This window comes from Gracilinanus agilis, chromosome 3, assembly GCF_016433145.1.
Source record: "Gracilinanus agilis isolate LMUSP501 chromosome 3, AgileGrace, whole genome shotgun sequence".
NCBI lineage: Eukaryota > Metazoa > Chordata > Mammalia > Didelphimorphia > Didelphidae > Gracilinanus > Gracilinanus agilis.
In genome coordinates this window covers 504,827,998-504,853,494 of record NC_058132.1, presented here as the reverse complement: position 1 = coordinate 504,853,494, position 25,497 = coordinate 504,827,998, and the positions used below count along the sequence as shown (strand labels likewise).

Sequence of the window (25,497 nt, the reverse complement as noted above, 5' to 3'; positions counted from 1 at the left end):
TGGTGATGATGAGTATGGCAGGAGGGACTGTGGCAAATCATGTAGGCTGTCTACAAAGGCATGGAGGGTTTTGCAATTTGTATCAGTGGAGAAAGTACTCATCCCTACAAAATGTAATATTTTTAATAGAGCTTTTGAAATACTCCTCTACATTTTGACTAGCAGTAGAGATTGACATTCCAACCATGACTGCTTATCCTTTTCTCCCATGAATCTTCCACAGAAAAATTTTTCAGCATGCAGAAGGTCTTTGCTCATTTAATATGTCTTGGATACTTGGGTAACTCTTAGGTTGTCTACTTCTGATCTCTCTCCATCTTGTTTTATGACTGGCCTATTTCCTTTTGCAGCTACTTGTGTTTTAGAAATATTAGGAAAATAATATTGGTGTAGAGTTAAATTAAGTAGAATTTAAATTCCTATAATAACTTGTGTTGATTTAGCACCCATTTGTGGTACAAAGTTTTAATATAAATATTTCTTAAATCCATTTGGTTACATATACCATAGAAATAGCCAAAGGACCCTTATGTAAAGAAAAAAATACATCATAGAAAGGATTTGATCATACACAAACAAGTGAGAATATTTTTTCTAAAACATGAAATTCTAATTTTTTAGAGTAATGTGAAATAGTAGTAGAGTAGTATTATTGGAGTTAGGAAGACCTGGGTTCAAATTCAGCCTCTAACATTGGCTTTGTGGCAAGTCCTGCCTTATCCGTAAAGTGAGGGGAGATGTACTAAATGATTTCTAAGATTCCAGACCCAAAACTGTGATGCTGTGTTTAGTATTTGGGGAAAGGCAGGGCTAGGATTTATAATTGAATGAGTCCTCCAAGTGGTAGATCAACTATATTGCTATATCCGGGTTGCTGACTTCTGTTTACTTTTAAGGTGATGGCATTTAGAGTTAAAGCTTTTATGAATCTTTATCTTGGAGCTAGGTGACTTAGGTAATGTAAATAATACTTCATTTAGCCACGTCATTGAGGAAATTAAACTTGACACAGAGGTAAAGTCTCAAGTAACTGAAATTTATCTGGTTAAGTGCTAAGCTTTTTTTTTTTTAATGACTTTGGGTGGAAATATTTCAAAAATGTACCAGATGTATCTTACTGTTTAAGCCATAAATAGAACAAGAACTTTACTTTTTTCTCAGTAATTATAGTTCATCTCTGTGAACCTCGGTTATTTCAATATACTAATATTTCAATATATTCAATACAATAATACAGATATAGCTCTAGGGTCTTTTGAAGTAGGTAAAATTCTTTGCTTCCTGGAGAAGTAAACTTCAAACTTCTTTGAGTTCTTGGACTACTTCTAATAGGTTTTTTCTATCTCCCTCTTTTCTGTTGCTACAAGGAATATGAAACATGAATTTTTTTCAGCTCATATACATGAGTATATAAGACCTTATATAAATAAATGCAGTTACAACTAAAAAAAAATACTGATCTCAGTATCCTGAATTGGATATCAGTAGCTCCATGTCTCTTGCTAATTTGTTGCTTTTATTGGAATGACTCTGACAGAGGGACATGGCAAAGGATCACACAGAATTAGAGATTCATGGCTACCTGCAACCTCAAAAGTTATCTGGTCCAAATTCTCCACTCCATCCCATTGTACAAAAAAGGAAAATGAAGTCCGGACATATTAAGAGATCCACCCTCAGACTTATAAGAGAACACTCTCCACATCCAGAGAAAGAATTATAGGAGTAGAAACACAGAAGAAAAACATATGATCGACCACATGGTTCAATGGTGTAACGATTAAAAATGATAAAGACTGATAAAATGAGGGAAATTAGTAGTTTAATTAAAGCCATGGCCATGTTGATAAAATATATAATTTGACCACGCATCTGATAAAATCTCTTCAAAGATGCCACCAGTGCCACCCATCCTTGCTATGTAGCCAAGAGTTTGTCTCAAATCCGACCTCCGAATTTAAGCTGCCCTATACATTGGATATGTCCCCACTTCTCAAAACCGGAAACCCATTGGATCAAGGGGGATGTAGTCTCAAAGTTCCCCACATGTCCAAAGGAAGTTTGTAAGATACTTTTAAATGGTTCCTCCCTGAATTCCAAACACACAGTGGGGATATGATTGGGGATGTTGACTTAATGATCATTATTGCAAATATTAATAATGTGGAAATAGGTTTTGAAAAATGATACATTTAAAACCCAGTGGAATTGCTTATCAGCTCCAGGAGGGGGGGAAATGAGGGAAAGAACATGAATCATGTAACCATGGAAAAATATTCTTAAATAATTACATTTTAAATTTTTTAAAAAAGAGATCCACCCTCAGTCACAGCATGCAAGTGGCAGAAATAGGATTCAAACCTAGGTCTTCTCACTCCATGTATTTGAGTTTTTAGTTTCATCATCTGCACTGTTTTAGAAGTGACTTGCTCAAGTCAAAAAGTAAGTGGTAGAGAAAGGGTTTGAAACTTGAGTTTTGAAATTCCAACTCCAACACTTTTAACTCTTACACTACTAGAAGTCCCTTATGGTGTGGTTTTGTTTCATTTGAGAGGAAGGGACTTTTTTTATTCTGAACTTAACAGATACCAAATAAAATGATGATATATTTCCATATGCATACTAGGATAGAAGATGATTGAATATATGATAATGAATCTGTAACATAGAGTTTGATATTCTTCTAAAGTATGGTCAACATGTAAGTTTCAAAGTTCTACTTTTCTGTGATTCTGTTCTTGTCTGTGCCTTTAAAAAATACTTCAATAACTTCCTTCTTTTTCTTTGTCAGCTTTATCCCTATTTCCCTGCCTTATCTTTCCTCCCACTCTTCTGAAAAGAAAAAGAAAAATAATATCTTTGTAATATATGTGCATTGTCAAGCAAACCACATTCCCAAATTGGTCATGTCCAGAAATCTATGTTATGTTCTTAATCTTGAGCCTCTCACCTCTTAGGAGGTAAATAGCATGCTTTATTATCAGTACTTCAGAATAGTGAGGTAATCTTTCCATTAAGAAGAATTCTTTTGTCTTTTGGAGTTGTCTTCACAATATTACTGTTATGGTATAAAGTGTTTCTTCATCAATTCACACAAATCTTTCCAGGTTTCTCTGAGACCATCCTTTCTATCATTGTCTCTTATGCAGCAATACTCCATAAAATTCACATATCACAATTCCTGCGCAGAATTACTATAAATACTTTTACATTCATGCCTTTTTTTCCTTTCTTTGGTTTTGTTGGCATATGGGTATATATTATCATTGAATCCCTCCTGCTTAATAGTGGGTGTTTCCCAAGGTTCTGTTCTGAGATCTCTTACATTTTTCTACCTTCTGCTTTAGACTATCTTACTTGGTGATCTAATAAGCACTGATGGATTCAGTTTTCATCTCCATGCAGATAATCTCAGATTTGCTTACACAGCCCTAACTATTCATCTAATGTCTAGACTTGCATCGCTTACTGTCTATGGACATCTCAAACTGTATGTCCCATAAACATCTTAAACTTATCTTATCCCTTTCCCTATCCCAAACAGTTACCTTGTCAAACTTCCATTTACTGCCCAAGTTACCACCATCCTCACTGTTATCTAGCAATGAAACTAAGGTACCATCCATGACTTCTTATTCTGTCTCATTTCAAGTATTCTCTTCTCTCCTCTGACACCACCTCTGATACCAAGGGCAAGCCCTCATCACCTCACACCTGGACTATTGCAGTGTGGCCTGAGAGTTGGTCTCCTGGCCTAAAGTTTCCACACCAGTCCATTGCCCACTCAGCTATCAAATAAATCTTCCTAAAGTGCAGTCTGATTATGTCAACCTCTCTCCCGCTCCCTAAACTCCAATGGCTACCTAGCATAAATGAAACTTGAAACCTTCTGTTTGGTATTTAAAGCCCTTCATAACTTGACCACCTCTTACCTTTCTATTCTTCTTTAATCACCTCAGTGTATTCTTTGATTTAGTCACACACACACACACACACACACACACACACACACACACACACACACACACATATCCCTTGCTGTTTTTGTATACAACACACCATCCTTCAACAAGAAGCTGTGGATAGAATGCTGGCCCTGGAGTCAGAAAAGACTTGAATTCAGAGCCAGCCTCAGATATTTACTAGCTGTGTGACCCTAGGAAGTCACTTAACTTCTGTTTGCCTCAGGTTCTTCAAGTGTAAAATGCACCTCTCTTGCAAGGTTGTTTTGAGACTCTAAATCAGATAATATTTGTAAAGCATTTTTCATAGTGTTGAACGCATAGTAGGTGCTACATTATTGCTTCTTCCCTCCCTTGATTCTCTCCCTTTATGGGCATTTTCACTGGCTCTCCTCCATGCCTGGAATGCTCCCCTTCCTTATCTCTGCTTCCTGGCTTCCCAGACTTTCTAGAAAATGCTTTCCCTTATCTCTTTTAATGCCAGTGTCTTCCCTCTGTTGATTATATCCAATTTGTCTTGTATATATCTTGTTTCTATGTGGTTATTTTCATGTTGTCTCCCCCTCATTAGGCTGTGAGCTCTCTGACAGCAGAAACTGCCTTTTGCCTTTCTGGTATCCTCAGTGCTTACGAAAGTCTTTGACATAGAGGTGCTTGTTGCCTGACTGGATCAGTGTATTCAAGATTTAATGGATGTAGTTTCAAATTGCTTTCCATAATGGTGTAGTCCCTCTTATCAAGATATTAGATACAAGGTAGTAAAATTTTTTGCTTGTTTATGGTTTTGGCCATAGCAAATCATGAAGATCATTTACCAAAATGTAAGAAGGTTGCAATCTATGTTAGCTGAATAAATACCCACACTAATGAAACTAGAAATAGTTTGAAATATTGAAGACAGTCAATAAAAATTTATTTTTTTAAACTCTTACCTACTATTTTAGAATTGATACTAAGTATTGGTTCCAAGGCAAAAGAGTGGTAAGGGCTAGGCAGTGGGGGTTAAGTGACTTGCCCAGGGTCACACAGTTAGGAAGTGTCTGAGTTCAGATCTGAACCCAGGACCTCTCGTCTCCAGGACTGACTCTTGATTCCCTAAGTTGCCTAGCTGCCCCTTGGTAAGAATTTGTTAAGTGCTTATTCTGTGCTTTGCTGTGCTAACTGCTGGAGTTGTAAAGAAGGACAAAAAATAGTACCCATCCTCAAGGAGCTCACATTCTAATGGGAAGCCAAATATGAAAATAACTAGATATATACAAGATTTATGCAGAGCAGATGGAAAGGAGTCCAGATAAGGGAAGAATAGTTACTGAATAGGGCCTCTTACAGAAGGCGAATTTGACTTGAGTCTCAGAGGAAGCTATGGAAACTAGGAGATGGAGATGAGGAGGGAGAGCATTCCAGCATGGGGGCACAGCCAATGCAAAGCTAGGGGGGAAGGAAATAGAGCACAGGCTTGTATAGTTGTACCATTCAGTGTATGGAAAGGTAGAAAGGGGTCAGAGATTTAAAAGTTAAAAGGAGGATTTTAGATTTGATTGAGAAGGTAATAGGGAGCCACTGGAATTTGTTTTTGGAGGGTTGAAATAGTTAGATACCTGCTTTAGGAAAGTCCTCAACTTTGGCAGCTGAGTGAGAAGGATTACATTAGGGAAGAACTTGAAGCAAGGAGACCAATTTCAAGACATTATAGAAGTAGAAACTTTTTATATTTGGTAGCAAACTGGATGTGAGCAAATGTGAGGAATGGATGTTGACAAAGTTGTGAGCTTGGGATACTGGGAGGATGTTGACACCTTTGACAATAGTGAGGACATTTGGAGAGAAAAATAATAGGTTCTGATTTGGACACGTTGAGTTGGAAATACCATGAGTACATCCAGTTCAAGGTGTTCAAAAGGTAATTGGTGATATGAAACTGGATTTTATGAGGCAGACTAGGATGGGATATACTAGATTTGGATATATTTTGCTCAGAGGTGATAATTGAGCCCAGGGGAACTGATGAGATCACCAAATGAGATAATCTAGTGTAGGAGTTTTTATCCCTTTTTATATCATGGACCCATTTAGCATTCTGGTGAAGCTTATGACCCCTTCTCAGAATGTTTTCAAAAAATAAAATAAAGCTATTTAGGATTATAAAAGTATTCAAATATACTTAATTGCAAAATTAAGTATATTGAATATGCTTACCGAATATTAAAAGGAAAACAAGTTCATGCATTCCATTAAGGATCTCTTGTCTAGAAGAGAGTAGAGCATTCATAGGAATACCCAAAGTTAGCCAGTTTGATCTAGATGAAGATCCAACAAAGGAGACTAAAAAAGTATCGTTGGACAGGACAGATAGGAGGAAAACCAGGAGAGGCTAGTATAAGATCAGCTTAGAGAGGAAAGAGTATCAGGAAAAAGAAGGTGATCAGCAGTACAGATGTTTTTTCAGAGAGGTCAAGAAATATTAAAAGACATTTGGCAAATAAAAAATCTTTAGGACATTACTAACAGGCTGAAGAAATAGACATTCTCTCTAATTCTCAAGACCTCTTAATAATAATGATGATAATTTATATAGTGCTTATTACTATGTGTCAGGCACATAGTGCTAAGATCTTTATAAATACGATTTCATTTGATCCTCACAACAACCCTGGGAGGCAAGTGCTATTTTTATCTTTATTTTATGGATGAAGAAGCAGGCAAACAGGTTAAGTGATTTGCCTAAGGTCACACAGCTAGTAAGTGTCTGAGATAAACTTAACTCATAGTTTTAGATTTGAAGGGATGAAACAATCTAATAAAATGAAAGTGTGATAGGATAAAAAACCAATACCCTACAGTATTTATTTAAAGAGACACTCAAAAAACTAATGTGCACAATAAAAGAAAGAAGCTGGAACAACATTTACTATACAACAGATATATCTAGAAAAGCATAAGTTGCAGCTGTGCTCAGACAAACCAAAAGCAAATTTTATAACATAGAGATAAACAAGGAAATAACATTGTGCTGAAATGAACTACAGGCAACGAACTAATGTCAATATTAAATATCTCCTCCAAATATTCTCATAAAGGAAAAATTAACAACTACAACAATAGTAGGAAATTGTAATGTCTCAGTTTTACATAGCTCCAACAAAGATAGAGAAAGTATAGATTTGAACAAATTACTAGAGAAAGAGGAGCTAAACGACTCATTCTTTAGTGTCTTCTAAATGGAACTACTAAAAAACATACATCTTTCTCAGCATGCATATAACTTTTTCAAAAATTGACTGTCTTAGGGCACAGCAATATCGCAAAGAAATGTAAAAAGACAGAATAGGTAATAATGTGATAATCATGTGAAAGAAATAATGAAGCAATATAATAAAATTTCCAGGATGTATCTAAAGCAGTCTTGGGAGGAAAATTATATCCCTAAAACATAAATTTATTTTATGTTTTTTTTAAAACATTTTTTTAAAAAATGAGAAAAACAAAATAAATACAAGAGGAAATGTTAAAAGTTAAAGGAGAGGGGCAGCTGGGTAGCTCAGTGGATTGAGAGCCAGGCCTAGAGACAGGAGGTCCTAGGTTCAAATCTGGCCTCAGACACTTCCCAGCTGTGTGACCCTGGGCAAGTCACTTGACCCCCATTGCCTACCCTTACCACTCTTCCACCTATGAGTCAATGCACAGAAGTTAAGGGTTTAAAATTTAAAAAAAAAAAAGTTAAAGAAGAACTAAATGAGTTAGAAATCAAAAAAGATCATAAAAGTAATCAAAACCAAAAGTTGGTTCTTTGAGACAAAATGAACCTTTAGCCAACTTGATAAAAGGAAGAGGGTAGAAAATCAAATCTACAAAATAGCAAATATACAAGGTGAAATCATAGCAAAGCCGGGAGAAATAAAAGTAATTATCAAATGTTCCTTTGCAGAGCAATATGCTAACAAAACTGAGAACAAATAGAATAGGGAAATACTTTTAAAAATACTCAAACTTACAAAACCAAATAGAGATTTTAAATAAAGCAGTGTATAATAAAAGGAGAAAAAAATAACTATAACAGTTACCAAGAGGGAAGAAACTTTTTTTTCAGTGCATTCACAAGGGAACTATCAAAACTTTTAAAGAGCAATTAGTAATAATACTAACATAAACTGTTCTCAAAAACTGAATAAGAAAGCACTCTTAACAGATTCTTTTTAGGAGACAAATAAACCTAATATTTAAACCAGGGGCAGATAAAGCAAAGAAATATATACCATCATTAATAGTTATTAAAAAATTTTAAATAAAATCTTATCAAACACACTACAGAGCTCCATCTAAGAATTCATTTATTATATATTATTGATTTGTATTTATACTAAGGATATAACAGTGGTCCAGCATTAAGAAAATCATTAACATAATCACAGAAAAAGAAACAGATCAAACCACATTATCATCTCGATGCAAAAAAAAAATCTTAATAAAGTACAAGACTTTTTTTCCTAAACTTGCTACATAGTAGAGGTAGAGAGGGGCCTTTTTTAATATAAAATTATCTAAAGCCAAAAATAAGTATCATAGACAATCAAGACGGCAACTAGAAGGGGGAAGGGAAGGGAGTGAGGAAGATAAGTTTGATCATAGAACTTAGGAAAACTTGTGTGGAAATTGGTTATTACATGTAATTGATTAAAATATATGTACATAGGGGCAGCTGGGTAGCTCAGTGGAGTGAGAGTCAGACCTAGAGACAGGAGGTTCTAGGTTCAAACCCGGCCTCAGCCACTTCCCAGCTGGGTGACCCTGGGCAAGTCACTTGACCCTCATTGCCCACCCTTACCAATCTTCCACCTATGAGACAATACACCGAAGTACAAGGGTTTAAAAAAAAATATATGTACATAAACAAAAAAAAAACAAAACCAAGTTAATATCTTTTTGTTAACTGCTAAATGAACCACAGGTGTCTAGAGACAGGAGGTTCTAGGTTCAAACCCGGCCTCAGCCACTTCCCAGCTGGGTGACCCTGGGCAAGTCACTTGACCCCCATTGCCCACCCTTACCAATCTTCCACCTATGAGACAATACACCGAAGTACAAGGGTTTAAAAAATATATATGTACATAAACAAACAAAAACAAAACAAAACCAAGTTAATATCTTTTTGTTAACTGCTAAATGAACCACAGGTGTCTCATTTCTTATTACAAACATAAACTGTCATAGGACTGGCTTGAAAAAGGTCTAGCCCAGATCAGTTGGTGACAATGGAAAGAGTTACAATTGAATGACCTAGTCAGAAATCAGATTGTACAGGGTTAAGAAGAGAAGAGACTAGGTACAGACACCAAGCATGGATGGCTTTCTCAAGGAATTCAGCCAAGAAGGGGAAGTAGAGATACAGGATCATCATTAGTAGGTCTGGTAGGATCAGGTGAATGTTTTTTAAGCATAAGAGAGACATAGATGTCTTTTTAGGCAACAGGAAAAGTAGGCAATAGATAAGGAAAAATTGAAGATTAAAGAGAAAGAAGAGGTGATAATGGAGACAATCCTCCAAAGTAGATAGGAGTAGGAGGATGGGTTGGGACTGAGGGTGTGTATAGGAGTTTGGCAATGGCAAGAAGGGCTACCTCTTAATGAGAGGTGGGAATAAAGGAATTAGTGAGGTAAAATGATATTGTGAAGTGAGGAGAAAGAACATCTTGGCAAATATCTTAAATTTTGAAGTAGCAAGATGTCCATATCACATAAAGTCCAATCTATACCTGAATAAGAATCTTCTCTACAATATCAATGACAAGGAGTAATCTACTGTCTTTTTTTTTTAACATTTATTAATATTTATTTTTTGAAAAGTTAACATGGTTACATAATTCGTGCTCTTACTTTCCCCTTCACTCCCTGACTTCCCCCTGCCCCCCATGGCTGATGTGTATTTCCACTGGTTTTAACATGTGTCATTGATCAAGACCTATTTCCAAATTGTTGATAGGTGCATTGGTGTGGTAGTTTCGAGTCTACATCCCCAGTCATGTCTGCCTCAACCCATGTGTTCAAGCAGTTGTTTTTCTTCTGTTTCCACTACTGTAGTTCTTCCTCTGAATGTGGGCAGCGTTCTTTTCCATAAATCCCTCAGAATTGTCCCAGGTCATTGCATTGCTGCTAGTACAGAAATCCATTACATTCTATTTTACCACAGTGTATCAGTCTCTGTGTACAATGTTCTTCTGGCTCTACTCTTTTCACTCTGCATCAATTCCTGGAGGTCTTTCCAGTTCACATGGAATTTCTCCAGTTTATTATTCCTTTGAGCACAATAGTATTCTATCACCAGCATATACCACAATTTGTTCAGCCATTCCCCAATTGAAGGGCATACCCTCATTTTCCAGTTTTTTGCCACCACAAAAAGCGCAGCTATAAATATTTTTGTACAAGTCTATTTATCTATGATCTCTTTGGGGTACAAACCCAACAATGGTATGGCTGGATCAAAGGGCAGACATTCTTTTATAGCCCTTTGAGCATAGTTCCAAATTGCCAGCCAGAATGGTTGGATCAGTTCACAACTCCACCAACAATGCATTAATGTCCCAGTTTTGCCACATCCCCTCCAGCATTCATTACTCTCCCCTTCTTTCATTTTGGCCAATCTCCTGGGTATGAGGTGATACCTCAGAGTTGTTTTGATTTGCATTTCTCTAATTATTAGAGATTTAGAACACTTTCTCATGTGCTTATTGATAGTTTTGATTTCTTTATCTGAAAATTGCCTATTCATGTCTCTTGCCCATTTATCAACTGGGGAATGGCTTGATTTTTTTGTACAATTGGTTTAACTCTTTGTATATTTGAGTAATTAGACCCCTGTCAGAGTTTTTGTTATAAAGATTTTTTCCCAATTTGTTGTTTCCCTTCTGATTTTGGCTGCATTGTTTTGGTTTGTTCAAAAGCTTTTTAGTTTGATATAATCAAAATCATTTGTTTTACATTTTGTAATTTTCTCTAACTCTTGCTTGGTTTTAAAATCTTTCCTTTCCCAGAGATCTGACAAGTAAACTACTCTTATGTTCACTTAACTTATTTATAGTTTCCCTCTTTATATTCAAGTCATTCACCCATTCTGAATTTATCTTGGTGTAGGGTGTAAGATGTTGATCTAAACCTATTCTCTCCCATATTGTTTTCCAAATTTCCCAGCAGTTTTTGTCAAATAGTGGATTTTTGTCCCAAAAGTTGGGCTCTTTGAGTTTATCATAGACTGTCTTGCTGATGTCACTTACCCTAAGTCTATTCCACTGATCCTCCCTTCTGTCTCTTAGCCAGTACCATACCATTTTGATGACTGCTGCTTTATAGTATGGTTTAATATCTGGTACTGCTAGGTCTAGTGTCCTTTTGAAGATCTCTACTGAGGAGAATCTACCACCTGCAAAGGCAAGCATTGTGCCTGTTTTGGGATAGTTCTGATTAACAAATTTCTCCTTGTGCTAGCCAAAATCAGCTTTCAAAGCAACTTCTTTCTTTTGCTCCCAGTCTTGCCTAATGGGGCTAAGCAGAGCAACTCAAATCTCTCGTCTATACAACAGCCCTTTATATAACCAAATATAGAATTACGTGTGAATTTATTCTCTGTCTGACTTTAAAGTCTGTCATAGCCTGCTTTCCTCCTCTCTTTCTAGTCTTTTTATACAGTATAATCCTTGCCTTTGTACTCTAGATCCAGTAGCACTGGCATCCTTACAGTTCCTTGAACAAGAACTCCATCTCCTAAATGAGAATTTCACTTGGGGTCTTATAATGTTCTCCTTCCTCATCTCAGCCTTCTGGCTTCTTTCAAATCTTGTCTAAAATCTCACCTTCTACAGAAAGCCTTTCTAAATCCTCCTTAATCTTAGTGCCTTCTCTCTATATTTCCAGTTTATTATGTATATAGCCTGTTTGTACAGAGTTGTTTGCATGTTGTCTCTTCCAAAAGACTGTGAGTACCTTGAGAGTAAGGATTGTCTTTTACCTTCCTTTGTATTGCCAGTGTTTAGTACAATGCCTGGAACATAGTTGGCACAATGTTTATTGACCTACTAACATTTCTTATTTGGGGACGAGCTTAGGTATTTTAATCGTATAACATTTAGTTTCATTAAAATTTTTGTTCCTTTTAAAATATTGTAGTAATATGTATATTGTTTTCTTAGTCCTGCTTACTTTACTCTATCAGTTCTTATAAGTTTTCCAGAATTCTTTATATTCCTAAATTCACCTGGTGTAGTAACATTCCATTCCATTATATTCATGTACCACAATTTGTATCTATCCATTCCCCAGTTGATAGACATTTAAGTACTTTTAACTTATAGATGATAAATTAAGGCTGAGGAGTTAATGACTCACCCAAAGTCAAATATATAAGAAAGATCCCAACTGGGACTCAGATCAAGGTCATTTAATTCCAAACCTGATGCACTTTAAACTTTGCCAGGTGGCTCCCTCGGACTTCAAAGAATATACATTCTGCTAGTAAATACGGTATTTAAATAAGTACATAAATACATGATTTGAGGCTAATATCTAGGGACATAGCAAGCTTCCCTTCAGAAATGGTACCAGAGATGAACCTTGAAGGAATTAAAGAATTCTAACAAGTAGCATCAAGGAAGAAAAGTATTCCAATAATCAAAATATGTTGTATAGAAAGACATGGAGAAAGAAGGACCCTCAAATATGACAACAGCAGATAGAGATCAGTTTGGCTTAGCATATATAGAACACATGGAGGAAAGCATTGTAATATGAAATAAGTCTGGCTGAGCATGGTAGTGCACACTTCAAATTCCAGTCACCAGAGCAACTAAGGCCAGCTTATCTTTTGAGCCCAAAAGTCATGAACAGCAGTGAACTAAACTGATCAAGTATCCACACTAAGTCTGGCATCAGTATAGTATTTAGGGGCTGGAGGTAGGGGAAAGTTGGCACTAAGGTGACTAAAGAAGGGTAAACTGACTCTGATTGGAAATGAAGCTGGTCAATACTCTCATGCAGATTAGCGGTGGGTTCAAGCCCATAAATAACTACTGTGCTTCTAGCTTGGGCAACAAAGGGACACCCGGTCTTGCATGGGGGGGAGGGGATGTCTGGAAAGGTAGGCTGAATCCAGACTTTGAAGGGCTTTAAATTCCAGATTGAGACGAATTATTTATTTATTAAAGAAGCCATTGAAGACTTTTGATCAAGGGAGTTTGAAGAGCATGACTGTGCTTTGGGAAGTCTAGGCAGCTACGAGAATAAATGAGTATAGAAACACTAGAAGCCAGGAGTCCCACTCTAGGCTGTTTCAATAAGGTAATGTCAGTATATAAGAATGGGAGGGAATAGATCTGAGAAATATCAAGGAAGAATGCATAAGTCTTAGAAGCTGGTATATTATGGAGTGAGAGGAAAGAGCCAAGGATGAGTAAAGTTTCAAACCTGGGAAACTGGGAAAATAGTTGTGCAAAATCAGGAAGGTTGAAGAGTAAATTCTACCTGTCTGGTAAATCCTAACTACTACTGATGCTTTTCTTTCCAGTCAATGCCCCTGAGTCCAAGGCCCACTATAAAACCCTAGGTTTTTTGGTGGATTCCATGCACACAATCGTTTCTTGCATTCAACAATGTGGAATAAGCTGAGACTAATAACAGTCTACACTACTTTTGACTCTTGTAGATTCTGCTTGACAAGAGACCAAGGAGATAAGCTCAATATCTTCTCTGTATCAGTAAAGTATATATGGCTGTGGGGAAAACTGGCTTGTCTAGATATTAGAAACTGAAGAAAACAAGTATTGTGATTTTTTTAAGATAAAAAAATCATGTTTTGTTTTCATTTCCATGAAAATGGTAGCCTTTTCATAAAATAACTTGTTTTTAATAGTAGTTCTTGCTCTGTTAAATTTTCTATTGTAAATTAATAATTATAATGTTGTGATTGATCCTTAGAAAATTGATTGACATAATGTATGTCAATTTAACGAAGATCTAGAAATTTGTAATTAAGTATGTAATCATTTTTTAAAATCATTTTTTTTTTAAATTTTAAACCCTTAACTTCTGTGTATTGACTTATAGGTGAAAGAGTGGTAAGGGTAGGCAATGGGGGTCAAGTGACTTGCCCAGGGTCACACAGCTGGGAAGTGTCTGAGGCCAGATTTGAACCTAGGACCTCCCATCTCTAGGCCTGGCTCTCAATCCACTGAGCTACCCAGCTGCCCCCTTTTAAAATCATTTTTATAAAGTACCTTACTTGCAGGCATTCTCACCTAATGTCATTAATTGTTTCTACAAGTGTACAACTTGTAGAATAATGTTAAAATGACAGTGTATAGAATGCTTTTTGTAATTTGGATTTGAAACATGGAGAAATGAAGGGCACTGTATTAATGTATAAACTGATGAAAATTTTTCATCTTGAGTTTCAGAATGATAGTTTGCTTTTCTTCTTGAATGGTCTACAGATAACTGATTACTTCAAATTGCTTTTGAAAAGTATGAATATTTTAAAAGTAAAAACAATTTCTTGTAGGTACATCAATTCCTAAAATACTTTGCAATCAAGACACTGGGTTAGGCTTGGGGATCACTAGGCTGTTTTTTTTTTTGTTTTTTTTTTTTAACAAACATGGCAGGAATTGTCACTTTTCTAAGCTAATATCCTTAATGTAGCTAAATAGTTCAGGCTCTAAGTGTAGCAACATATTTTGTTAGGTAATGTTTTTTCTGAGTATAGCTTGCTGATTTTGGTGTTCTATTGACTTCATTCCACATTAATGAGTTATAGTAAATTTTACATGTATTTACTATCTTTTTCAGCCCAGCATGTGTTTAAAATGTGCATTTTAAATAACATTCCCCTTTGGATCACCTTGCTCTGCAAACTTGGATCATGAAAGTAATGGGAAGAATTTGTTTTTGGATCTTGATTTCATTGTTTCATTTGATAGTGTATGCTGCAGAACATGAAGATGTAGCAAAGCATGCAATAAAGTTGCATCGTGGGAAAGGAGCAGCTATTACTCAGAGAAAACAATGGGTTCTAGACAATTGTAGAAAACTATCTGGCCTTCTTCGACAAAAGAATGTGGTCCTTAACAAACTAAAAAATGCTATAAGAGCAGTGGAAAAGAATTCTGGACTGTCAGATGAAGAGAAGCTCTTTCAAGTACACACATTTGAAATTTTCCAAAAGGAATTGAATGAAAGTGAAAATTCAGTCTTTCAAGCTATCCATGGACTCCAAAGAGCCCTGCAAGGAGATTACAAAGATGTTGTGAACATGAAAGAAAGCAGTAGACAGCGACTGGAGGCTTTGAGGGAAGCTGCAATTAAGGTTAGTTCTTAAAGATCTTATTAAATACTTATTCACAAAGGAGATAGGAAGAAGTATAGAGAACAAAAAAGAATGTTCAAGATGCTAATATTTCATTAGAGGTAAGGCAACAAAAGTATCTGCCTTTAATAAAATACATGTTCTTATGTCTCACATAAAAACATTTTCCCTTCAATATCTTAGTGCTCTCACATTATAACATTGCTCCCAGAGTGATGAAATATGCAGGGTACCCCATATTATCAAATCCTTAGTACTAGTAATCTATATTCTGTTAATAAAAGTCAAAGTCAAAGTGAAAATATATGAGAGAATAAACTTTCATTTTCATAGACGTATATATGCAGTATGCATCAGTATACCTAAATATGTATCAGTCATAGTTTCCTAAAGTATAACATTGGCAACATTTTTGGTCATGTTTCTGAAATGTTATTTTAAAATTTGCTTTAGTTGTTGACTCATCTTTATAAGAACATTTGTAGCCACAACAAGAAATCTCTTTATGTTTCTAGGACACCTTTCTACTATAGTGACCAAGTTATCTAGTGTTGATAGTGATTACAATTAAAATATGATGTTAGGGTCCCCTACCAGATGACACTTCACAGATGGGAGCTGAGCTCCTTAATTGCAGAGGACATCTTACCATAGATCAGGAACTACCCAAAGAGAGCATTTTAAGGTCTAGTCCCATGATGGTGAACCTATGACACATATGCCAAAAAGGGCACACAGAGCCCTCTCTGTGGGCATGTCTGCCATTGCCCACCAGAGTTTGTTACTAGAAAGCTGGAGGACCTTGGAGTGGAGCTATTCCCCTTCCCCTCTCTATGTGCCTGAGGACATTCCTCACTTTCCTGCCCCTCTGCCCAGCAGCCAATGGGAGCGCTTCCTCTGTCCCCTGTTTGGGGTAAGTTGCTGGGGGAGGGGGAACCCACATGCTGTGTGAGGGAGTGGTACAGTTGCAGCCTGTGGAGTCTGTGGCATCTATGGTGAAGGTAATTCCTGTGGTGGGTTTGAGGGAAGCATATCTCACAGCATGGCACATATCTGGAGGGGAGCAGAGTGCTGGGGCCCCTTTCTCCCCCTCTCCACATGCACCTCTCATCACCCACCTCTCTGCCCAGCAGCCCAATAGGAGTGCTTCCATATCCCCTAGGAGGGGGGGAAGCACTTGATCTCTGGGAGGGCAGAGTGTGGCACTCAGTCTCTGGGGGGTGGGGACGGGGCCCAGCACCCCATCTCTAAAAAGGTTGCCGTCACTGGTCTAGATTATCTAAAGAGTGAAGACTGCAATGTTCCAAGGTGGAGCAGGACTTGTAGCAACTCTAGCAAGAGGACTTGGGCTTTTCTGGGAAGGAAGGATTCTTCCTTAGACCACAGATATTACTCAAAGTAACATGGGAACCAGGTGTACCAGGGAGACAAGTGACAGCTGAGAATGTGGTATCCTGGGGACCTCTTTCCATCTAGGCAGCACTGGCTGATTGAAGCTTTCTTCCTTGGCCCAGCCAGTGTCTCATCCCTTAGTGTTGGGAAAAGCTTCAGTTGACAGATGCTGCTTAGATAGAATGGGCCCCCCAGGATACCACATGCTCAACTGTCACTTGTCTCCCAAATATACTTGTACTGGGAGAGGTGAAGGCCCATTTCTATCACTCTCTGCCACCTGCAGCTTCTGACTCCAACTCCTTTGCTCATTCTTGGATCTGACTACCCTTCTTCGGCCCTCTCAACTCCTCACTCCCCATTGGTATGGAGACATGACCAGCAAAGGACTCTGGTCTATGTATGACAAAAAAGAGAAAGCATATGTCCCTTCTCAGAAATGCTTAACATCTTGTTCTCCCCTCCCCTCCCATCTCCCAGGTGTCAGGTACCTGGGCAAAGTCCCAGTCATTCTTCTCTATAATGACTGCTGGTTCCCTTAGATCAGTACCTCTTAATTCTTCAGTCTCTCTTCTGCTACTACTTGTGTGGTTTTGAACAAGTTATTTAACCTTTTAAGGCTTCAGTTGCCTCATTTTTTAAATAAGGGATTTATTTTAGATGACCTCTTAAGATTGCTTCCAGCTCTGAATCAAGCATGCCAGGCATGATGCAGAGACTACAAAGACAAAATTAAATAATCCCTACTCTTGTGATTACTTTCTGTTTGAGGAAATAAACAGATGCATACATGTAAATATATACAGAATAAATACAGGATGGTTAAATACAAAGTTGTTATTGGAGGGAATTAGGAAAAACTTCATGTAGAAGGTGATGCTTGAGTTGATTCTTAAAGGAAGCAAGTCATGACCTGATAATAAGCAATTATTTTCCCCTAACTGTTCTCCAGGAGAACTCGGCTAATCTGATTAATTTTTTTCCAGACTAGAAAATAACTGGCCCTGGTGCCTCTCTGGTTCTTCTTCACTTCTCCCTTGCTCTTCTGAAACTGGTGCCACATAAAGATACCTGGCTCCATAGCTAGTAGGTAATATCACTTTGCATAAACTTCTATTTTAGTCTCCCACTGAATAAAAGTGAGGACTGAAAACAGTTTTAATTCATAAAACCACAACATTAGCCTAAAACACCCAATCAAAGCTGCTTGTTTAGCTTGGATGTCTGGGTGAAGAGATGAATGTGCAAAGGGAGCATCTCATATAGGGTTTGCCAACAGTAAGTTTATTTTAACTGATGGAAATGGTATTTAGCAGTGATTAAGGATTGATTCCATCCAGTCAGGTGAGATAAATGTGTCAGAAATTAACGTAGGGAAAAAGGAGGGAAAGGAAGGTAGCTGGGGTTCCTCACCCCCCCACACACACCTCCCTTTGTGGTAGGGAAATTGACCAGGGTTTTGTTTTTTTTTGTAGGTAGGTTAGGGAGCAGATTAAATCAGGGTAGACTCCAGAGAAGGTTTAGGAAAGCCAGGGAAAGTTATATCTTTGGTAGCTAGACAGGAACCAAAGCCTTCCACCTAGGTTAGGGGGGAAAGGCTCCCAAATCCACGCTTCTCTCCTCTTTTATTCTCTCTCTGACATTTCCCACAAAGGAAGTGGGATGTCTCAGAGGAAGTTGCAGTAGAGAGTCCTGGGAGATGGAGTCTCCCAGGGCTTAGGTCCACTTCAAAATGCATAATATGATGGTTTATGATATGCTGGTTATGATAGCACATCATAAATTAGATGTGTTAATTGCATATAATGGCACATGAGTTTAATCCCAACTACTAGGGGAGGCTGCTGGAAGGTCTCTTGAGGGCAAGAGTTGTAAACCACAGTGGCCCCATTAGTATCCACACTAAGTTCAATATGGTGAGTTGGACAGGTCAAGAGTTGGGGAAAGCACCAGGTTGCCCAAGCTGGTGATCAGTAATGGAACTGACCGTAAGTAATCCCTGTACTTCTAACCTAGGCAAGATGACAGGGGAATGAAGTGAGATAGATAGATAGATAGATAGATAGCCTAATTTAGTAGCTTACTACTTAATAGCTTTATTTAATAGCTTACTATTTTAATAGCTTTCTTTCTGGTCTTGCTGACTTGAGAGTTTCTTTCTCTTACCTGATCCATCCACATTTTGTATCTTCCTAATTAGCATTACTCCTTTACTCAGAAAAATTCAGTGGCATTCAGAAATGCCAGTGGCTGGCATTTACCTACCAAATAAAATACAAACTCTTTTTTTCTTCTGGTATTCCAGGCCAGAGCCCCCTTTTTAGTCCTCTCAACACTGTCCTCCATCTAATTTGCATTCCAACAAACTCTTCTCCTCCCACTCTTTTTCTAATTTTGTGCCTTTTATTCCTATTGCTCCTCATGCTTCCAATGACCTCTCCCTACTTTTTCCATCTCTCTCTGTTCAAACCCCTCCCCTTAAAGTCCAGTTTAGGCATGGAGCCTTTCCTTATACTTAATCCAAGACTCTTCAACTGGAAGTGATTTTTCTTTCTTCAGATTTTTTCTTTTACTTTATTTTGAATTGGATGTCCTATAGGCATCTCAAATTTAACATGTCCAAAACAAAACTCAGTGTCTTTTCCGTCAGACCCACCCTTCTCTCCAACTCTCCTATTATTAAGGATACTTGTATCTTTCCAGCCTTCTAGGTTTTCAACCTACATGTCATCTTTTTATCTTTCATCTTACTTGACACAGATATCTAATCAGTTGCTAAATCTTAGTGGTTTTACCTTTGTGAGAATTCTTGTATGTATCCCATTCTCTCTAACTACCAGCCACCCCTCTAATTATCACCTCTCTTTGCCTCATCTCTCCTCTCTCCAAACTAGCCCAAGAGGAGGCCTGACAGTGTCACTCTATACACAGTCAACTCCTGTGACTCCCTATTCCCTCTTAGATACATTCTCTGGCTTTTAAAGCCCTTCACATTCTGGTTCTGCCTTCTAGGTATCTTATTCTTTATTTCTTTTTTGTGTTATGGCTGGTGTTCTGCTTTTGGTTCCTTCATCAGCCTCTTTATTTCCCTGACTTCCTTCAAGAATCAGCTAAAATGCTATCTTTCTTAGGAAGACTTTCCTAGTCTCACTAGTTGCTAGTGCAACTCTAAAGTTAATTGTAATATCATATGTATGTATCCTATAGATACACATATGTATATCCATTACTTATATATGTAGCACGTGTATGTGTGTGTGTGTTATTTCCCCCATTAGATGATAAATTCCTAGAGGGCAGGGATTGGTTTTGTTTTTGCTTTGAATCCACACTGTGAGTAGTATAGTACCTGGCACATACATAGTAAATGCTTAATAAATACTTTCTTTTTGATTGATTTTGTTGTATTATAATTATTTGTTCATATATTTGTCATTTGTTTTAGATTGTAAGCCAAGACAGTATCTTCATCTTTGTATCTCTTGTGTCTGGCATAGTAACTTTAATCCATCATTCAATTAAACAAATGTTTATTGACTGCTTACTCAGGGTCAGGCATTGTTCCAGAAAAAAGTAAAAGTAAAAAGAATTAAATCCCAACTTGCAGTGAACCTACATTCTTATACATGATAAATGATTAGCAAGTGCCTTACTCTCATCAGAATTGGTTCAAAGAAGGACACACTCAGTTGGTTCTAGAAATCTATTTTACTCTATAGGAAAGTAGGAGGGGAAGGGAATAATAGACGAGCTGGGGGTTGATAGAAGAGAGGCAAGTATTTGATGTCTTCTAGATGAGAAACATTTGTATCTTCAGTGAAGCTAATTCAAAGCAGTCACTCTTTTTTCAATCTCGGAAAAGTGGTTTAAACTTATGAACATGTCATTATCTGGAATTTGTTGTTGTAGTATTTTTAAATTTCATTCTTAATTTTCTAAAAATTTAATCAGGAAGAAACAGAATATGTTGAGCTTCTGGCAGCAGAAAAGCATCAAGTTGAAGCCCTTAAAAATATGCAGCATCAGAACAAAAGTCTGTCCATACTTGATGAAATTCTTGAAGATGTAAGAAAGGCAGCAGATCGTTTAGAAGAAGAAATAGAGGAACATGTTTTTGATGACAACAAGTCAGTAAGTAACAATATATAAAAGATTTCTAGTTTTTTTCCACATCTGAGCTTTACACTGAATCAAATGAAATATTGTTTAGCTAATTTTACATGTTCACATTTACAGTAGTTTGAGTTACTACACTGAAATTTTTAATATCCTCTATAGAAGGAAGTTTGACTTGATCTCTCAAAGAGCAGCATATTTGCCTACTTTAGAGACAACTGAAAATGTAGTGGATAGAAAGACCTGAGTGCAAGTCCAGCCTCAGATGTTTACTGACTTTGTGACCTTGAACAAGTCACTTAGCCTCTATTTGCTTCAAGTTCCTTGAATATAAAATGGCAGGATTATTGAGAGAATCAAAAGCACAGTATCTGTGCTTTTTTTTTTTTTTTAGTACAGATCTAGCTATATAAATGCTCATTTTCTTTCGTTTCCCTTCCTATTTGCTGCTTTTTTCAAGAAATACAGTTACCTCATTTATCATAAAATACACATTTAAAAAAACTATTACATCTTTCCCACCCTTATCAGACCTATGACTCCATTCTTTATAGTATGAGGAAACATATTGTAGAGAATGGGGAATTGTGGAAAGGGGAAGGAGTGGTACTGATACAAAAAGTGAGAAAGATCACAGGATATAGCTTTAGTAAATACCTTTAGTACATTTCTTCATGAGAAGATGATATGTGTAACTCCTAAGAAATTTATCATTATTAGAACAGGAAGGAGTATTCTTTTTTTTTTAAACCCTTACCTTCCATCTTGGAGTCAATACTATGTATTGGCTCCAAGGCCAAAGAGTAGTAAGGGTAGGCAATGTGGATCAAGTGATTTGCCCAGGGTCACACAGCTGGGAAATGGCTGAGGCCAGACTTGAACCTAGGACCTCCCATCTCTAGGCCTGGCTCTCAATCCACTGAGCTACCCAGCTGCCCCCAGAAGGAGTATTCTTTGATAGAGAGCAAAGGTATGAGTTGAATATGATAGGATGATTATCTAAAAAAAAAAAATAAAGAGGTGAGAAAGAGGAGTGCATTAGGAAAAGAGAGAAGTAGAATGAGGTAAATTATCTCACATAAAAGAAGCTTTTCTAGTGGAGAGGAAGGTGAAGGGGGAGAAAGGGGAAGAGAGTGCTGGAACCTTACTGTCATCAGAATTGGCTCAAAGAGGGACATATTCAATTGGGTATAGAAATCCATTTTACCCTATAGGAAAGTATAAGGGGAAGGGTGTCAGAGAAAGGGCTGGGGGCTGATAGAAGAGAGAGGGCAGATCAGGAAAGGAGATAATCAAAAGCAAAACTCATAAGGATGGAGAGAATCAAAGGAAAAGAGAGTAGAATAAACAGGGAGGGAAATAGAATGGGGGGAGTAATACACAGTAATCATAATGGTGGAAAAAATGTTTACAAGTCTCTAATAAAGGTCTTATTTCTCAGATACATAGAGCAATGGGTCAAAGGTATAAGACTACAAGTCATTCCCCAATTGATAAGTGGCCAAAGGATATGAACAGATAGTTCTCAGATAAAATAATTAAAGTTATCTATAGTCATGTAAAAATGCTCTAAATCACTATTAATTAGAGAAATGCAGATTAAAACAGCTCTCAGTTACCATCCCACAACTATCAGATTGGCTATTATGGCAGAAAAGGAAAATGACAAAAGTTGGAGGAGATATGGGAAAATTGAGACACTAATGCACTCTTGGAGGAGTTGTGAACTGATTTAGCCATTTTGGAGAGCAATTTGGACCTATGCCCTAAGGTCTATAAAACAGTACATATTCTTTTACCCAGCAACACCATTACTAGAATTGTCCAAAAAGATAAAAACAAAAAGGAAAAGAACCTATATGTGCACAAATATTTAAAGCAGCTCTTTTTGTGATGGCAATGAATTGGAAAGTGAAAGAGACACCCATTATTTGGGGAAAGGCTTAGTAAATTGTAATACATGATTGTAATGGAATATAATGTTGTGCTATATAGAAAAGAATGAGCAAGAGGATTTCAGAACTGATGCAAAGTGAGCAAAGCAGAGCCAAGAGAACATTGTATACAGTAACAGCTATGTTGTACAATGAACAGCTGAGAATGACTTAGCTATTTTCAGCATTGCAATGATCCAAAACAATGCCAAGGGATTTGTGATTTTTTAAATGCCATCTTCTTCTACAGGAAAAACCGAGAGAGTCAGAATCCAGACCAAAACAAACTTTTTTCACTTTCTTAATTTTTTTTTGTTCATTTCCTTCCACAAAAGGAAAAATGTTTTACATAATTACACATGAGGAATTTATATCAGATTGCTTACTATCTCTGGGAGAGAGAAGAAGAAAAAAGGAGAGAATTAGAAAATAAATTTTTTTGCATGCAATTGGAGGAAAAACTTTTATCCAAAAAAATAAATAAATAACATTAGCAGGAATCCACATTGCAAAGTTGCATTGATGATCCTAAGATACCCATTAAAAACTAGAACTGCTAACTGAAAACTGGTTTTGAATCCTGAAATGTATGTATAATATAGGAAATCTGGCAGTTGGAGGTGGGGAGATCACTGATAAACAAAGAAAGGAAAAACATGGATATCAGGAAAAAAGGTGAAAAAGGCAACAAAAATATTTTTTAAATTGAGTCATTTAAATTAGGAAGAAAACTTGGCAAACATTTTAAATGTTGTTAAATGTATCCTTTAGGCAAGATAAAGTAGATGATTGAGGAAGAAAATATTTGGAGTTGCCTCAAGTTTATTTTAAAATTTTAAAATGTAATTATTCATGCTGGTACACTTGTCAACTGATAAACTGATAAATATTTGTTTTTGTATAACAAAATTAAATTTATACTTAATGGATATATTTGGATTAATCTTTCATTGCCATTTTGCAAGTTTTGTATCTGAAAAATATATCATTTGTTTTACTTAAAAAATGAATGCTCATAGTTCTAAAAAGTTTTAATTGCACACTACTGATTCTTGCTTTATTTACTACTACAGGTAAGAGGAGTCAATTTTGAGGCAGTTTTGAGAGTAGAAGAAGAGGAAGCCAATTCCAAGAGAAATGTATCAAAACATGAAGTAGAAGATAATTTGGGCCTTAGTATGTTAATTGACTCCCAAAACAATCAGTATATATTGACTAAGCCCAGAGATTCTACAATTCCACGAGCTGATCACCACTTTATAAAGGTAACATTTATTTGTTTATTTTTTTAAAATCTCCATATTATTCATTCCTGTAAAATGGACAGTCCCATAAAACCAAAATCCAAAACATAGACCCAAATAAACAAGTGATAAGTCATATATTTTCATCTGTATTTCTGTTGCAACAGTTCTTTCTCTGGAGGTGGATAGCATTCTTTTTCATAAGTCTCTCAGAATTGTCTATAAAGGTAACATTTAAAAAAAAATTAACAATTGTGTACCAGTTCTTGTATCTAATTTTTAATTATAGTGTACCAGGCAATTAGGCTTTATGATCTGAATAATACATAAAAGAATGAGGAGGTTTCCTATTGTGGAAGACTGACAGAGCAGTGATTCCAAAATTTTTTGAAGGTGTAAAATGAATTATATTTATTTCTTTCATTACGACTACTCTTCCTCCTAAAAAAAGTGATTAGTAATTTTATTTTGTAAATTGAAATTTCCCTTTTTTTTTTTTAAGAATTTTGGTATATCTAAGATAATTGGAGGAACCCTAGAATCCAAGTTGAGATGGTGTTATTCAAGAATTATAACAAATTTTGTATTCTCAATAAAAATATTATGCAGCATAGTTTAGACTGCATAATCTAGGCCAACAGCATAGGATAGACTGTTGGCCTAGAAGTCAGGAGAATTAAATTTGTATGCTTAAATACTTAGTGACTCTGTGAAGTTGTACAATAGGCTTAATAGTACTTGTGTCCAGTAGAATGTAAACTCCTTTATGGCATGAACTATTTTATTTTTGATTTTGTATTAGCATAGTGCCTATGGTGAGCGAGAGTGATTATGCAGTATAATTTGTAGGCCGTGACAAATTTATATTATATCCTCTCAATTAAAGAGAGTAAAATATTTTCCCTGGATCATACAACTTTTAAGTTTCAGAAGTGAGATTTGGACCCAGATCTTTTTGACATAATTTACTATGCTGTCCTGTTTCTTAACTTGCTATATAAATGGATTATTAGTTTAGTTTAAAATATTGAGCATGGTATCATAGATGGGTCTCTTAAAGTGATTTTGCTTATTCTTTGTTAACAAAGAAGGTGGTAATATTGTGCAAATTCATGTAAAAATACGCATTAAGTACCTATTATGTGCCAGGCACTGTTAAATGATCAGAATTCAAAGGGGGAAAAAATTAAACAGCCCTTGCCCTCCAAGAGTTTTATTTTCTTTTGGGGAAAAACACCACGTATGCAGATAAGTAAATTCAAAATACATTAAATACAAAAGTAATTTGGGGGGGGGGGGAGGAGAACACTAACAACTTTGAGGATCAGGAATGATCTTGGCTTGGAGGTGGCAATTGAGCTGAGGTGCATAGGAAGCTTCACATTCTTGAGGCCAGGGTTAGGAAAGAGAGCAGTCCAGGCCAGATGCACAAAGGTGTAGGAGGAAAGGGATTAGAAAAGTATTTGTTTAAGCAATCACTTTGTGCCAAGCACTTTGGTAAG

At 36.6% G+C, this 25,497-nt stretch overlaps 1 protein-coding gene across 2 annotated transcripts in view; it reads left to right on the top strand.

Moving 5' to 3' along the window:
* Positions 1-14,865: 14,865 nt before the first annotated feature.
* Positions 14,866-25,497, top strand: part of TMCO3 (transmembrane and coiled-coil domains 3) — a 54,827-nt gene continuing 44,195 nt past the window's right edge. The window contains exons 1-3 of one of the 2 annotated variants that reach the window (XM_044670502.1): positions 14,866-15,309; positions 20,653-20,832; positions 23,825-24,016. In XM_044670502.1, the coding sequence (XP_044526437.1) occupies positions 14,866-15,309; positions 20,653-20,832; positions 23,825-24,016 (816 nt within the window). The remainder of the gene's footprint in view (positions 15,310-20,652; positions 20,833-23,824; positions 24,017-25,497) is intronic. The other variant, XM_044670503.1, reaches the window with a different exon arrangement.